Raw genomic sequence first — 16,923 nt, 5'->3', positions numbered from 1 at the left:
GAATAATAACAAGCTGCCTAATAATTTACCATACATATATTAAAGGTTGGCGGCACGGCGGTCAACTGGATAGCATGTCTGCCTCACAATGCAGAGATCGTGAGCTTCAGTCCGGGCTCTGGCATTCCTGTGTGGAGTTTGCATGTTCTCCCAGGGCCTGTGTGGGTTTTCTTCGGGTACTCCAGTTTCCTTCCACATTCCAAACACATGCCCGCGATCCCTGTGAGGATAAGTGGCTCGGATAATGGATGGATGAATGCACACTATAGGTTTTTGATGGTTGCAGTTTGACCATAGACTCATTTTATTTCCCACCCCAAAAAAACAAACAACTCAGAGAACAAACACCCTCCTGGAAGTGACTTTGACCTTGGCAGTTCCATTTTATCTTTGGCATAAAGTTCAATGCCTTTGTGACAAGGGGATTTCCCATCATGTGGCCAGTTCACCTCCAATCGATCACATCATTACTGTATTATGGTACAAATAAAGAAACACAAAAAAACAACAGAAAACGGAAAGCACATGAAGCATATGTACAGTAGTTTTGTGCTCCAAAAACTCTTGAAGGTCCGATAAGATCGAGTTCATGCTGCCTGATACATGGTACATGGTCCACACGCACACAGGCCAATTTTAGAGAAGCACTGTCATATGCTAGCAAGCTCATTCATTTCTGCGTCTCACTCTCTTCCTTGAACGATGCACACACACACACACACACACACACACACACACACACACACACACACACACACACACACACACACACACACGCACGCACGCACGCATGCATGTGATGATTAAGAGGTTTGAAGACCCCCAGGGGAGAGTCAGACTCCAGGCTACTGTGAATCATAGCTATGATGTGGCGCATGCTTTCTATTCTGATCTGTCAGGGAAGTTTGGGAGCCAGGTTCACTAATGAGTGAGCAAGGCAAGGGAGTGCCACAACAGGCTTTACTGTCCCCCTTCCTGGAGTTTACAGGGAAAACACAGAAAGACGCTGCGGGGCTAAGAGACAGGAAGGATTAAAATGGATTAAATACATACTAAAATGGCACCAGGACTAGTGCAGACCTCAGCCAAGAGTGAAGGGTCAATGGAGTGATGAAGGTGGAACCTTCGTTCACAATCCCCATACCCACCCCAAAAACAAAACAAAACAAAACAAAAAATAAAACAATTAGACAAGTAATGCTTGGGTTCACCAGTTATGCTTGCTGGCATCTACACGGAACGCTAATTCAAGTATTTCAGGGATGGGTTTTTTTGTTTTGGTAAGATCAACAATTATTTATTATAACTAGCCATTCTATTTAATAGTCTCATTCAACTTGTATATTTACATACACAATAAGGGCTCTCCTTTCGGGCTCAGTGAAAGTCGAGCGTAAAGCGCAGACGAAAGCGGCCTGTGCATCAGAAGACTGACAAGTTTTGGAAAAGACCTTTGGGAAAATAGCGTCTTACACCTACTCCCATTTACAGACGTATTATACAGTTTTTAGTCAGAGCCTATTCTCAGAGTGCAAATTTTGCAGAGTCAATATTGAGAAGACTACAACTAGATTATTTGGGCCGTTTTTTCCCCCCCACAATGCAATTTTTCCCCATCATCAGCATCATCATCATGATCAGTATCACTCAATATCATCTATTGGTTGTTGGGTATGTCACATCACCACAAAACTGAATGACATAAGGCCAAGAATAGGAAAGACTGATCTAAATTGGCTGTGATAACTACCTGACAAAACGATCGAGATGACAGGAGCATGGCGTGACTCCAATAAAAACTTCCTTTTGATTTCAGACTTCAGTGCAGGGGACAAATCTGTGTGCTGAAAGTTCCTGCAAACTGTCAAACACATCCAAGGGCAGGTTACCATAGCGTGTGACACATCACACCCTATCACTCTGCCTCACAGATGACCAGCCGCTTACGTATGCCGCATGCACCGCTGGATCCCAAACCAGACACTGTCAGGTGTGATAACGGCATGAGAGGCAAAGCTACTGTGACGCCTCTGAAACCGTCCCCCCCCCCCCCCCCAACACACACACTCACACACCCTATCAATGAATTTGATGCCGCAGCCTCATTTTGGTTGTGTAGCACCGCTGTGAGCTGCTTTTCACTCCTGGTTTACCTGCTCTCACCCTGCAGCCACTTTGTCCCCTTGGACCAATGAAGTCAGTGAGGGTTGAACGGAGATAGTAGTGGTGCCTATTCAAGCGAATCAAAGACATCTCCCCTGTGATGGCCTGTTTGTTTAGCCGTATGTGCAGCAAACACAAGATAAGGTCAGGTGAGAGTGACTGACAACTTGAATGAGAGCAGTAAGTTTATTTGACTTGATCCCCCCCCCGACCCTCACAGCTATTGCATAGTTTGGTACACAACAAAGGCTTGAACAATGTGTTGTTCTTTCTTTTGTCATCTCAACCCTTTGGTGCTCCACTGTGCATTTGACATTGGAGGTGAATTTTCCTCCAGCACAAACTCATTATTTCAATCCTCACTCTGCAGTAGACAGGCCCTCTGACAGCATTTGATACTCTTCTTCTCTTTTTAACCCTCTTCCTCCCTCCTCTCTGTTACAATGTCTTCCACTTAATAGAGACCTTTGTTTTTGCCTGCAAAAAGCTTTTCAGCTGTGCCATTTCTCTCTCTCTCTCTCTCTCTCTCTCTCTCTCTCTCTCTCTCTCTCTCTCTCTCTCTCTCTCTCTGCCGTCTCTTGTGAAAAATGCTGAGCGGAAACCCCGTGGAGCGAAAAAATATATATATTTCGTCATGATTGCATCAGTTATTCAAAAAGGTTTCAAGAGAGGCACGCACATCAAAGATGAAATATCAAAGTTAAGATTAATGAAATATTTTTGTCGCTTTGCTCACGAGGGGGAATTGGATATTCATTTATTAAAATCAGCCGCTGCCCGCCACCTGCTCGCTTCCTGAGCAGACTGCGTTAACATCAATCTGTATGTAACTGTAACTGACGGCAAGTCCATCTAAAAGTCGAGTCTAAGATCCCTGCGCTTGGGGCATCAAATCTTCTACACTGAACCGGTGATCATTCTCAGTTGGTTACATTTGGCCTCCAAATTGATATGCGGAAGCAAAGCGGATTTATCGGGCGGCCCACTATTCCAGCTCTGGTCACCGGGATGTGACACAACAATGGCATGGTGGAAGAGAAGGCAAGTTAGCAAGGAACAATCCTGTGCTGGATTGTTCTTTTTGATCTGGAGTGCAGGAAAGGGAGCGTTATGTAACGTCTTGGGCGCACACATGGCTGACTGTGTGACTGCTAAACACACAGAGAGTGGGGGGGGGGGCTGTAATGGGTTATGGGTGCTATGGTAAATGGGAAGGGAGCGCGCGCGTGTGTGTGTGTGTGTGTGTGTGCGCGCGCGCGCGTGTTCAAGACTGGCAAGGAGAACGAGATATGACCACAGACGGCAGCAGCAGATTGGATGTGGGAGAGGAAAATATTGCTGCTCAAATTGGTGTAGGGTCACTTTCCTTATTAAAGCGGCTCAATCAAGCAGAGATAACGTTGGCCTTAACGGACCTCATAATGAGACATGAAAATGCCCCAGAGTGACGATGCCAACATTTAGTTCATGTTCATCTCCATCAGTGAATATTTAGCATGAGGGGCAAATGGGGCAGTGGCCCACCAGATCTATTCGATGGATCGTGTCATGCGTGAAATAATCTTGTTAAATTACAGTAAAAAGAGTTGTGATTCATTTGCAAAATCATGTCGGTGAATAAAATCATGATCCTTTTGATGTTAAATCCCAATCGGAGTTTTTGCTTAGACTTTACAAAGGTCTCGTCGGCTGGATCGGATCGGGTGATATTTTGCATTTGTATGCAGAACACGTGCTCGGTTGTAATGTCATAATTTGCCGCGTGAGCTATATGACGTTGTTGATGGGACCAGCAAAATAAGACATCACAGCAAACACAATCTCGTTCACTCCAGGGACATTCCATGCTGCCATCGTTAATTATCCAAAATTTCTTAGCATATACAGTCAGATTTTTCTCCAATTTTCTTCCAATATTTTAACCTTTATTTATGTATTTATTTGTTTATTTATTTTTATTTATTTCGGGGACGGGAGTTGGGTTGTTGGGTCAATCGTACGTTATTGAACGTTTTCAGAAATTTGGGGGGAATCTAATTGTTATTTTTTGCAATACATTTCAATGACCGTCTCTTGCACACAGATTTTGGCTATTTGTGGGCCGAGCCGGTCCCAATCCCCAGGGGGTGAATAGTGCGGGTCGACTGTACATTAAAAAAAAAAAAAAAAAAACACTTCTGGTAGAAATGATACAATCAAATGTTTTTGCCACTGTCATAGGAACAATAAAAAACAGGCCAGCATTGAACGATTTGCAGCACTGAGTCAAAATGTTTTGTACAGCGCTTTGTGACAGCTGCAGCTGTTGTGAAAGTGTGATGTAAATAAAGATGTATTGCATTTCTCCATTGCGAGACAAATAAAGGTCTTCTTATATTATCTTATAAAAAAGAAAAAAGTACGCAATTGTAAAAAAGACACACTTATGTCACACAGTTTCATATTTTGGGGGAATGTCTCTACATTATGATGGGGTAGAGCAATTTTCATCCGGGTAGTGCACAGATTTTTGGGGGGGTCAGACAATATTGCACGGTATGTAGTCATTATATTGGTATGGAGGGAGTGTGTAGTCATTAGCTCTTACTGTGGGGCGAAATGCCTTCACATCTGGGTGGTCAAATTTGTTTTTTAGCCTTGAATGTTAAAAAAGTGGCATTTTACAATGGAAATGGGGGAGAAATGCGTGAACAAGAAAACAATACCCAGCAAAAATAAAGAATGTGTTTTCTTAAAAAGTTATATGACAAAAAAAAAAAAAAAAAAAACATTTAAATTGGCTAGAATGCCAATGGTTCTACAATTGCGAAAACTCAATGCAAAACTTTGTCAATGCTGCAGTAACATTGTGTGCTAATGATTTTGAAAACCTTTTTTTAGGATTATTGTTAAATGTACCCAAGATCCTGTATAATTTCATTCTTAAAAACATGCAGATTTCATTTGCTCTGAAACACAAAGAATAAGGGTGAGGGGATATTGGCTGCATGTTGTCGTGCACCAGATGGCCCTACAAATCAATCATTGACAAATCAGTCAATTATAAATGCAATCCTACTGCAATCCCAGCCAAGTCTATCAGTGGGAAATACAGGCAAGTGCGCCGCGCCATACGGTGGTCCAAATGAGCACAACTAAAGAGGTCAAAGTGACAGTTGAGGCAGCGATCAGCATAAAGGAGAAATGTATCGGTACATCCATGTAACGTGTGTTCAGGGGGGTGGGGGGCGGGGGCGTGCAGGACTCATCAAGAAGGAACTGTCTGAGCTGGTGGAGGGAGGATGTGAGGGGAAAAGAGCGATCAGTAGTGAGTTGGTGGTGGTGTGCGGCTAAAAGCTGATGTTGAGATGCCCTGACAGGGTCTGCTTCTGTTCCGTGGGAGACTGTGATCCACAGTGACCGCGTCTTGTCTTCCCTCCACAAAGGTTATGCCATTGCCAGCAGTCCACGTGACACAAAGAATGATCTACAATGTCTTGAGCTCAAGATGGTCATCAGGTCCATTTTTGTGCTAGCGACCAACCGGATCCATTTAAGACGAATATGTTGGCAAATCGATCGTGGTTCTGAACATTTGCGGCCAAATGTGAGGCTGAGGCTACATTTTGGAGACGGCGTACTCTGTAATCTGGCGTGTTGGGCTGTCAGCTCAGGGTGCATGATCTTGCCAGCATGACTCAAGTCTGCCCGTGAGCCACTTCCTCTCCCTGTGCATCTACTCCAGTTGCTTGTATGATCTATTTTAGATTCTTTAGCCCAAGGATGTGTGTGCATCATCACAGCAAAGAGCCACTGAAGAAAGACGGCAAGGAGGGGGAATAGATAATGCTCAAATAATCTACAGGCAATCATGCAAATTCCCCAGACGTCGAGTGCTCGGGGATGCTGTGGATAGGGGTGCATTCTATTCGGGCACAACAAATTACGGAAAAAGCCGTGTTCCATCATCCATTTGTGAAGACTACGATATCAGCCAGTATGTATGAGGCAACAACATTTCCCTTTTGAGCCTATAGTAAAATCATGCCTTTATCCAATTGGATTAATTAGAACTCAGTAGCACATGCAAAGTGATGCTCTGTCGGAGCCCAGTCATTGGCTCTTGCCTTTTACGTAACCATGAAGAGAAAATCGAGAGGACGGTGTCTTGACCACATCTCACAGCGGCACAATCGCTTGCTCCTGTTATTGTTGTAAAGCGGTCGTCAAGATGTCATGCTCCTGCTGGCCGCCGTGCACCGCAAGAGGCCAAGGTGAAATTGGCGTGACCCTGATGAGTCATCTTGATTTAGCCGCTCTTTTCCTGTCAGACCGCCAGTGAAACCTGACGTCTGCGGTGGTCTATGCAGGGACTGGTTTTGCACAAACAGTAAAATGTGGATCTTTCAGTCATAATGCCACAGGAACGTAGGCTTCCTTGAAAGGCATGATGCATCAGAAGATGGGCTATTGAGGTTGGTATAGCTGATTCTAATCGTGTCGAAGCAGCGGTCTATTTGAGGGGGTTTGGAGCAGATTCTAGCCTGGGGGGGGGGGGTTATTAACTGAAGAGAGAGGGGGAAAAAATATTTCCCTAGTTTGACAATATTCCTGATGAATGATGCTGAGCACATTCAAATTAGCTAAAATAGAGTATAGATACACTCGTTCACATTTCATTCAGCAGGTACTATTTTTATCCGGAGACCGCGAACTCCATGTCTCCAATAGGCATATAAGAAGAAGCCTGAGAGGCTGAGATGGGAACAGAGACACATTGTGCTGAGCATTTACGCAACGTCTTCTTGCCTCTACATCTCGTTAGCATGCAGCGCGCATTTGCACATTACCAGGAGACACCATGAGAATAGACTAAATCCACACCAATCTCACCTGAAAAGCGATGCACAAGTCTTTGTTTGATCTTGAATGGACAGAGAAGTCTGAATCGTGTGTGTACACTGCCATCTGCTGGTAGCAAAGACAATGTCAAAAACGGAGTCCGTTTTACACTGGGGCCATCAACGGTTTCTCTCTGTGAGCTTTCCATCAAGACACAGAGTCCCGCAAAGAGCGACTGTAATCAACTGCAAACAGAGAGGCATCAATTTGTACCCTACAGGAAACTACAGCTACAAACCCGAGAACAGCGACAGGAAAAACAACTCTGGACTGGTCTCAGGTGGCCTTCTATGAAAAGGCCCAATCTACACCTCTATGAGGATGAAGGGACTGAAACGTCATTTTAGCGAAGGCACCCTTCAAACCTAAGACACCGCGAGTGGACCAAAATACCGGCTGTCTCAATTGAGCGCTTGAGAGAGACTCAAGTGCATTGCTGTGATTGCCGCAAAAGGTTGTGCAACAAATGATTGATACGACCATTTCTGTCCAGGGCAGTATTAACCCAAAATCTGGTCTACAAAAAGCGCAGTGCCCGGTTCTCAACTCAAATGTATTTATAGAGCACTTTCAAACAGCCATCGCTGTACACAACGTGCTGTAATGGAGCAACTAACATATACAACAGTAAAGCAAAGCAACAAATCAGTAATAAAGACGGGAGAGAGCACCAAGCAGAATAACTAAGATCATAATTTGGGTCATGCTGAGTCAAATGCCAAAGAATACAAGTGAGTCTTGAGGCGGGTTTTAAAGATGGGCAGTGAGGAGGCTTGCCAAATGTTCAGCGGGAGGCCATTCCAGAGAGGGACCAGCAACGGAAAAGGCTCGATCCCCTCTGAGCCTCCGTTTAGTTCTCGGTACTTCTAATCATGTCTGGTCCGCAGACCTGAGGCGCCAGGCAGGTGTGTAGGGGCGGATGAGCTCAGAGAGGTAAGGTGGCGCGAGGTCATTTAGAGATTTGAAAACAAATAATAGGATCTTGAAAATAACTCTAAAATGTATAGGGAGCCAGTGACGGGATGCCAGAGTCGGAGTTATGTGAACCCTCTTACGAGTACCAGTCAAGAGGCGAGCAGCGGCATTCTGGACCAGCTGGTGGCGCTTGATGGAGGATTGGCTGACTCCAAAGTAAAGGGCATTGCAGTTCTTTTAGTGACCATTATGGCGTTGGGGGTAGCTTACACGTGGAGGTCTTAAACCCACCCTCAGCTGCACAAGCTCTTGCACGTGTCCAATAAAAAGACAAGTGAAAGATTCTGTTGTACAAGTGCTTTTCTCAGTGTAAGCTTTTGTGTTGATTGCCTATAAGAGAGACAGAAAGATGAGGATGACGACATACTGGGTTCCTAATTTGTTTTGCCAAATTGCCGGTGCACAATCAAGAGTAAGAGCCTGCTCTCAATCATAAGCACTTAGTCCAGAAATAGTTCACCCTAGAATGCCAAGTAAATGTTTTGCTGTCATCACAACACGGTCACATCAGTTGAAGAAAGAACAAGCGCACAAAGTTACATTTTATTTTTCTGTGTTTATTTGGAAGACATTGAATATAAAACACTGGCATTTTCTTCCAGAGAAATACGGAACCGTGTGTACAAATGCATCGTTTTTCCTCATCTATGCGGCGATACATGACACGGTAGGTTTTTGTAAAAAGTCTTTGTGATACAGTCTGTCTAAATAAAGGAATTAAATACCAACGGGCTGATACCGCACATATGCGAGTGAAAAATCTGCTTGTGTCAAACAAGTCAAAGTCGGTGGTAATCCCTCCCTCCAGCCCAATGTATTTATGCACAGAAATGTCAGACTCTTAACTGGTCTCGCGGACATGTGAATCTTGGCCGAGCTCTTCATGCAAAAGACTGATGTGTTCCTGCACGTGCACCATCTCTTCACGGCGGGGAAAGGAATCAAGGGATAGAAAAGATGAATTGGATGGGAAAAGAATCGGGAACTTCCACGCTACATACAAATATGCCTCACGCAATACAAACGAAATACACAGGATCATTCCGCGCTGCGCAATGATGGTCACGTAAGAGTACAGTAAAATAGGAAGACAAGAAAACGTGTAACAGCTCCAAAATGTGGATTAATACAAATGTAAGGGGATTCACTAAACATTAAAGGATATATACAGTTTCTTGTTAAATCAAATAATAATTACTCAAATTTACAATCCCCTGCCAATAAGTGTTGGGAAACATTAAGTTTGTGTGATCATGTCAGACGATTAATTAAAACAAACTACAAAACAAAAACTTTAGGACCATATCTTTACAATTGGTCAAACCATGACTCATTTCGTCCGTTTAGTCCACCAAGAACACTAACAGTAGGTTATTGAGAGTAGGAAGTGACGGTTCTGTCAGGTCTGTTGCCGAATTGTGAGTTACACACGCCACACTGCATTTGCATTTCCAGCTCTGTTTAAAAGAAAATGCCTGCATTCGTTTTTTTTCCTGGTCAATGGAGATGGGATTCAAAATAAATTGGGAATGTGGTTTTTCAAAAAGGTCAAGAAACCAACGTGCCCAAAATGAGTAAAGCATAGCTGTCGAGCTCCGGTCCGAGAGGGCCGCTATCCTGTTTGTTTTCAGTGTTTCCTTCCTCCAACACTTCAGCGAGCTCTGCGGCAGCCTGATAGCGATCATGATCATTTCAATTCAGTCTGGCGGAGGACGGAAACGTCAAAAAGATACAGGATTGCGGCCATCAAGGACTGGAGCTCGACAGCTGTGAAATACAGTCAACAAGAACAGAAGCTCCGTTTTAGTCACTTGCAATCTCATGCAAAGCTGGAGCTTCCAGCTATGTGGAGTAATGAAGCAATGTTGCCTAGCAAACCGCGTTCAGACAACCTTTCCAGAGGCTGCGGTTTCAAGAGGATGCTAAGACGCACACCTCTTACCAGGATGTCTCAAGCAGATACAAAAAAAATAAAGTGAGTACAACTGGACCAGCAGTGAGTATTTTCTACAATGTTAGATAAAAAATAAATTCTGAGAAAATATTTAGCAAGGCTTGTGACAGAATCCAGCTATTTGAAACATGCTTTTAAGTTACAGACATCTTGTAGGATTCGAATACTTTATTTTTGTGTATTTAAGAAAGCAAGGGAAAGGAGTCTCAATTTGATTATCTGGTTCCGAATCACAAACTGGGAGCCTGTTTCATCAACCATTAGATTTGTAATAGTGCAAATGAGATGGGGAACGTAGTTTCAAGTAGTACAGAAACAAAAGCGGCGCGAACTGAAATCTAAACGCATTTTGCTAAAACATGTACGGCTTGCGTGCTGAAAGGCAAGGGAGACGTTTCTTTGGCTACCGCGGTGGCAGGTAAATAAACGGAACCTCAGCTATGAAAAAAGGGACAATTGTTTCTTGTTTGTTCTGTTTTTCTCATTATCAACGTGAAAATCTGTCCACACTGCCTGGAGTAAATTTAGCCACCATTGTTTTTCTGGTAAACGTTTTGTTGCAGGGCAAGCGTTGGGGGGGTGAACCTTCGACGCGGTAATGCGAAAACCATGTCTTATATTGTTCTTGGCTGTCAAGATTTGATACTCAGCTCGAAAAGAGAGTGAACATGACATCCACGAGTGATTGTTGGAACCTTTTTTCACCTCTTCATGAATCTGCTTCTGGGGTCTGGCGACCCCCACCTTTGGCCTTGATCTGGATCCAGGCGTCTCCCAGTGCCTTGGCAAAGTGGTCATCCACTGAGCCTGTGATGGAGACGGAGTTGGACGCCGGGTTGGTCAAGGGCTCGGCTTCTTTGTAGTTTCTTCCGAGGCTCCGGCGGAAATGTTCTTCAATCACAGGATCGCAAACTGTGTTGGCTGAAATGAAAATATGTGTGCTGAAAACCACAAACATGCACGTGTGTTTACACATTCACACACAAACACACTACAGACAAAATGCTAATTGGCTTTTGGGTGAAATTTCAGGATGAACCTTACTTAACTCTTTTTCAGGTAGATTTAATTCAATCATTTGTAAACTTTTGAACGCTCAATGTTTCAGTACTTTTTGCACAACTTGCTGTTCTCCAACAAGGAGCAAAATTCACAACAGGTGTTCCAGTCATGAACAGGTCCAAGGACATCCACTGATATGCTTTTCTGTGACTCTTTCAGCTCTGGATGTCTGTTGCAAGATGCTAATGCCACTCGGTGGCACTCTCAACCAGTACAACAATATGGATGTCCGGAAAAAGAAATAAAGTACTGGTGTACTGATCAACAGACATCAAACAGGTTGGCCAAGCGTGTCAACAGCAGTTGATGGCAGAAGCATTGTAAAGAAATAGCCAAAGACAACAGTCGGTGACATCAGAGCCGACCTCCAAAAAGCAAGGCTGAAGGCATCACAATCCACTGTTCAAAAAAAGACTCAGAAAAGAAATATACCGGCCATGCCAAAGATGCAAACCGCCCAAAAAGAATCTGGGGGCCAGATTGGATTTTGCAAAGAAAATGAGCCACAATGGTTTGGGAATAAAGTTTCAAAGGCCAAAGTACAGAGAAAGAAACACAAGCTCATCTTTGAAGCATGGTGGAGGTCATGCCATGACTTGGGCTTGCACAGCTGCTTCTGGCATCCGCTCACTCATCTTGATTGAAGACCTAACTCATGATGGTATGCCAGCAGAATGAATTCTGAAGTTCAGCAAACCATTTTGTCAGGCGCTTTACTTCTACTTTACTGGAAGCTTCATCATGCAACAAGACAATGACCTCAAATGCACGGCCAACACATCAATCACGGGACCTTAACCCAATAGAACATACATGTTAGCTCCTGAAGAGTAGACTGGAGTGAGAAGCGCCCAGAAACAAAAACTTAAAGAGGCTGCAGTGAAGACCTGGAAAAGCCCTTCGAATGAAGAACGCAACAGTCCGGTCAAGTCAACGGGTCGCAGGCTTGATGCGGTTATTACAAGTGATGCTTTGGCCACCGAAAACACCACATTAATCACTTGACGTTCATTTAATAATGTCTGTTCCACTACTTTTGCTCACTTAAAAAGTGGATGGCTTCAAACAAAAGGTGCTCCTGTGCCGAGTTAACATGTATTGATTTAAATAGCATGAAATAAAAATTGGACTTCTGCATTTTGGCCTCATTCATCTTTTGCCCTGAAACCAAAATGTCTTCAGTATACAACAAAAACAAAGGCATTAGCTTTCCATTTCCAATAATCCTCCTTTGGGAGGGGACAATATGCACAAAAACACACATTTAAAAACACAGACATATGTTGAATATTCTTTTTCTCTATTTTTGAGATAAAATTGACTTCTTCAAATTACTTTTGTAGGGGCCGCAAGAAGAAAAGTCGTTCTCCCTGGATGTGGGCAAAGACAACACAGACATGCACAACACCAGAAGCATAGCGCTGAGTCAAGTGTGACACCTAGTGGTAAAATAGACATCCGACCTGTTTTGGCCTCATCATCCAAAGTCAACCTAGTCATTGAGAACATTTCCAACCTGCAAAATTATTATATTATGATAATATTTCATAATTTCAGTGACAGAAAAGGGCACTTGCTTGTATTGTTGTAATGTTAGATATCGAGATACAGTAGTTTTTTTTATCTAGACAGAGAGGGCCCTCAATTTACAACGACAAAGGCGGTTCTGAGGTTACAAATTGCACCCAATGAAATAGTTTGCGCAACGGCTGAAGAATAATACGATGCCACCCAGCACAAGAAGGCACACTCAGTTCTAGCCTGAACGTTCGAGGGCCATTCGATGCCAAAACACTCCTTGCTCACTTAAAAAGTGGATGGCTTCAAACAAAAGGTGCTCCTGTGCCGAGTTAACATGTATTGATTTAAATAGCATGAAATAAAAATTGGACTTCTGCATTTTGGCCTCATTCATCTTTTGCCCTGAAACCAAAATGTCTTCAGTATACAACAAAAACAAAGGCATTAGCTTTCCATTTCCAATAATCCTCCTTTGGGAGGGGACAATATGCACAAAAACACACATTTAAAAACACAGACATATGTTGAATATTCTTTTTCTCTATTTTTGAGATAAAATTGACTTCTTCAAATTACTTTTGTAGGGGCCGCAAGAAGAAAAGTCGTTCTCCCTGGATGTGGGCAAAGACAACACAGACATGCACAACACCAGAAGCATAGCGCTGAGTCAAGTGTGACACCTAGTGGTAAAATAGACATCCGACCTGTTTTGGCCTCATCATCCAAAGTCAACCTAGTCATTGAGAACATTTCCAACCTGCAAAATTATTATATTATGATAATATTTCATAATTTCAGTGACAGAAAAGGGCACTTGCTTGTATTGTTGTAATGTTAGATATCGAGATACAGTAGTTTTTTTTATCTAGACAGAGAGGGCCCTCAATTTACAACGACAAAGGCGGTTCTGAGGTTACAAATTGCACCCAATGAAATAGTTTGCGCAACGGCTGAAGAATAATACGATGCCACCCAGCACAAGAAGGCACACTCAGTTCTAGCCTGAACGTTCGAGGGCCATTCGATGCCAAAACACTCCCCAAAAAATATATATATATATATATATATATATATGAAAAATTTAAACACATGGATTTTGCAATTTAATCAAGCTTACGGTACTTTTTGATAGTGACGGCACAACAATAAAACTCAAATTTTAGGTCAATCAGAGCTACAGCCTACTGAATTTTAATTTGTTCGGCAAAAGGCCGCATGGCCACCTGCTATCTCAGGAACGACTGGGTCAAATCAATGACACCGTGTATCCTTGTGCAGTATTTGGGGCACATGTTAGTGATGACGAGGGGCTTACCGTTGGTCTTTCTCTCATCAAAGGTTGAGCTCGGAGAGCAGCCATTCATGTGGCAGTGAGAGAGTTTACAATTGCGGTTGCTTGCAGGAGCACAGGTAATAACAGAGGGGCGATTCTGAAGGTGGACAAAAAATAAATAAATAAAGGACGGTATTGTGTGAGGGGAAACAAAATTGGAAGGTCGTGACCTATCTCAGTATGACTGAGTCATTCAATCACATACTGGATCGCTCATAAAACAGGTGTTCACGTACTTGTGAGTAAGGAAGACATGTTGACCATCGTACCTGCTGCCGCTCGACAGCTGCACTGACAGCGGACCTCTCGCTGCCCCCAACTGCATTGTCAAGGCTGCTTTTGGTCAGAGCCAGCGGCTGGTCCACAGCGTAGCCTGAAATGGAAGCGTACAGATGGTTCCCATGGAGACCGTTGGAGGAAGAGCTGATGTGCTCCACGGGACTGTGGCTCAGGCTCCAGTGTTCATTGCGGTTGTCCCCAGCAGAGGGACGAGCCCTGAATAAAAACAAGAAAAATGTAATGCGAGTAGAGAAGGGTTAAACCAATGAGATGTCAATGGGGCTGGTAGCTCTAAAAGGCAGTAACTTATAAATCTGTCAGGGGGTCAATTCTATTGTTGTTTTATACACAATAGGACAAGAAGAATTCCTTCAACAGGTTCACAGGTATAGCTAAAATAACAAAAGCTTTAAATTGGTGGTGTACAGGACAGACAGGCATTTAGGTTGTGAAACATTGCAGCAGAGGAAGAGCTTACAGGTGAGTTGCAAACAATCTGCTCATTTTGGTCATGTGGTCGTCGTCACAATTCATTTGGTCCTTCGTTTGTTCATCGCCGTACTTCCGTTTACTGGGGCAGAGAGGGGGCGGCCCGCTTATATTTGATATAGCAGAAGGCAGCGAGGGTGTCCTGGACTCATCTATTGAAAGAAATCATCAAATCTGAATCAAATATTACAACAGGCGCATAAGCACATGCTGCATTTAATAAGCTTGAAATAAACTAATCAAGTCTACAAAAGGAGAGGTAGGTGTGCCCCACAATGCAATTTTTACCCAACAGTTTCTTCCATACAAGGTGGCAGTAACATCAATGGCAAGCGTCACCTTAGAATAGATGAATACAGCACAATACATCACTGTGGTGACTTTAACAGAACACTTCAAAGGAGACTGACAGCAAGACATTCAGACTGCACTTGACAGTGGGAAAGTCAATCGGAAATAGGATCCAAACTTGTGGAACCCAGCATTATGTCGGTCAGGTTATATGACTGCAATAAATAAATCACAAGCGTGACGTTTCTGTGTAAGCTTGTGTGCAATACACAAACCCACGTTGCAAAGATCAATAGAATTCTTCTTTTACGGAGCATGTTATGTTGCAAAGAATAAAACAGTCCAGAAAGCCTGACTAAAAGGAGTTATTTCCTAATTGTATGATGAAAAATCCACCTCCAAAGTGCAGTCTCCCGATGTTGTTGTTCATCTTGTCCAGGTACTGAGAGTTCAACAGGTCCATTCTAGGCAACAGCATTTACACGAACAGGCTAGCTGCTAACATCGACGCTAGCAAGCAACACCGGCGGAGCCAACAAACTTCTTTCCTAAAGAATTGAAGTTGTACAATTAGTTGTGTACATGTTGTGGGGGTGACAATCTAACTACTTTAAACACGAGAAGTGTGCATTATCTGTGTTTTAAAGGCGTCCAACGAAACTACGACAGGCTAATAGCTAATGCACTAGCTCAAGAGTTTCACTTCACAACCCATTAGGTTAAACTGGTAGTCGATTTGTTGCCATTTTAAGAATCAAACTTTTAAACAGTTTCACAGTTAGCGGTCGAGGGTCTAACAACGGGTGACAAACTTGCGAGCTAACTAACTTTAGCATGCGCCCCAACTAGCCGCCAGCTCGTCGCCAACTTTATCGTTGCCTTTGTTATTCCACACAACTAAACACACACCCGACGACTTACAGTTAAGCTGCGGTGCGTCCACTGTGTCCAGCAACAGTAGCGTTGGCCGTCAGTAGAACTTGTACAAAAGCGTCAAGTTTCCCAGGCACGACAAAAACATGATCAGCCAAACTTGCGTCTATCTCCGTATGTGGACAAAGAGCTCTGCGTCACTGTACTACAGGAGAAACCGCACAGCTTCCTCACAATTGGACTTTCCCTGTGATTGTTATAGTTACTAATATAACCTGCTGCTCAAATAAGAGGTTAAAATGAGTTGCGGCTACACTTGAGGAATAATTTTTATCACAGCTCATGAACTGGTCTCATAAATTGTACCTAACATAAAGTGTACCTAACGTTATGTCTGGTTTGGTCAATTACACTACTCCAGTGTTTCCCAACCTTGATTGATCTAAATCACATAAAAAATCCCAGTGACAACACTGAACAAAAATGTCGCAAAAAGTGGATACAAAAGTGAATTATGTGTGTCAGTCTAAAACGCTTGAATGGTTAAATAAATAAATACGCTTTACGTATTCAGTATTCATGTCCAAAACCCATGATCAGTCATCACCAAAAATCATGGGCACATCTCTACTCATGCCCTCTGAAAATATTAAAAATGATCACCGCAACATTTTGAATTTCATGGGTGTTAAGTGTTTTCTTCACCAATGAAAAAACGCAAAAAGATACTTCACGTATATGCGGGCAGGTGTGAGGGTATGCTACAGAGAAGGCTCGGGCCACCCCGGCCACCCTCCTACACAAGTGAAAATGTTGATATTTGGAATTTTTCCGCCATTTTCATATGGATGTAGTGTTCTTAAGACCCCTTGATATCCTGCAACAAGCGCTTTTTTTGTCAGGCTAATTGGACATTTAAAGAATAATTGTTATAATTGGTCTAAATGCATTCTCTAAAAAAAAAATCTGATTTAAGTAACCAACATTCAATTCTCTTGCGATTAGCTGGCAACCGGTTCAGGGTGTCCCCCGCCATCTGCCCAAAGACAGCTGGGATAGGCTCCAGCATGCCTGAGACCCTCATAAGGTTAAGCAGAATCAA

General features: G+C 43.2%; 1 protein-coding gene across 3 annotated transcripts; it reads right to left on the bottom strand.

Annotated features, from left to right (window-relative positions):
• Positions 1-8,555: 8,555 nt before the first annotated feature.
• Positions 8,556-16,042, bottom strand: LOC109507274 (transcription cofactor vestigial-like protein 4). 3 transcript variants are annotated; one of them, XM_019856601.1, is made up of 7 exons: positions 15,761-16,042; positions 15,345-15,496; positions 14,647-14,809; positions 14,126-14,384; positions 13,872-13,986; positions 10,679-10,894; positions 8,556-9,786 (listed from the first exon to the last, which is right to left on the bottom strand). In XM_019856601.1, the coding sequence occupies exons 2-6, from the start codon at positions 15,424-15,426 to the stop codon at positions 10,683-10,685; spliced, it is 831 nt and encodes a 276-aa protein (XP_019712160.1). In that variant the 5' UTR covers positions 15,427-15,496; positions 15,761-16,042; the 3' UTR covers positions 8,556-9,786; positions 10,679-10,682. The 3 variants fall into 3 exon arrangements, with proteins under 3 accessions (XP_019712160.1, XP_019712159.1, XP_019712161.1); XM_019856600.1 differs by having other exon boundaries at positions 8,556-10,894; positions 15,761-16,040; XM_019856602.1 differs by having other exon boundaries at positions 8,556-10,894; positions 14,159-14,384; positions 15,761-16,035.
• Between the last annotated feature and the right edge of the window lie 881 nt (positions 16,043-16,923).

Source organism: Hippocampus comes, unplaced genomic scaffold, assembly GCF_001891065.2.
Source record: "Hippocampus comes isolate QL1 unplaced genomic scaffold, H_comes_QL1_v1.1 scaffold283, whole genome shotgun sequence".
Lineage (NCBI taxonomy): Eukaryota > Metazoa > Chordata > Actinopteri > Syngnathiformes > Syngnathidae > Hippocampus > Hippocampus comes.
Note: the sequence above shows the minus strand (reverse complement) of the source record. Positions and strands in the feature narration are given on the sequence as shown.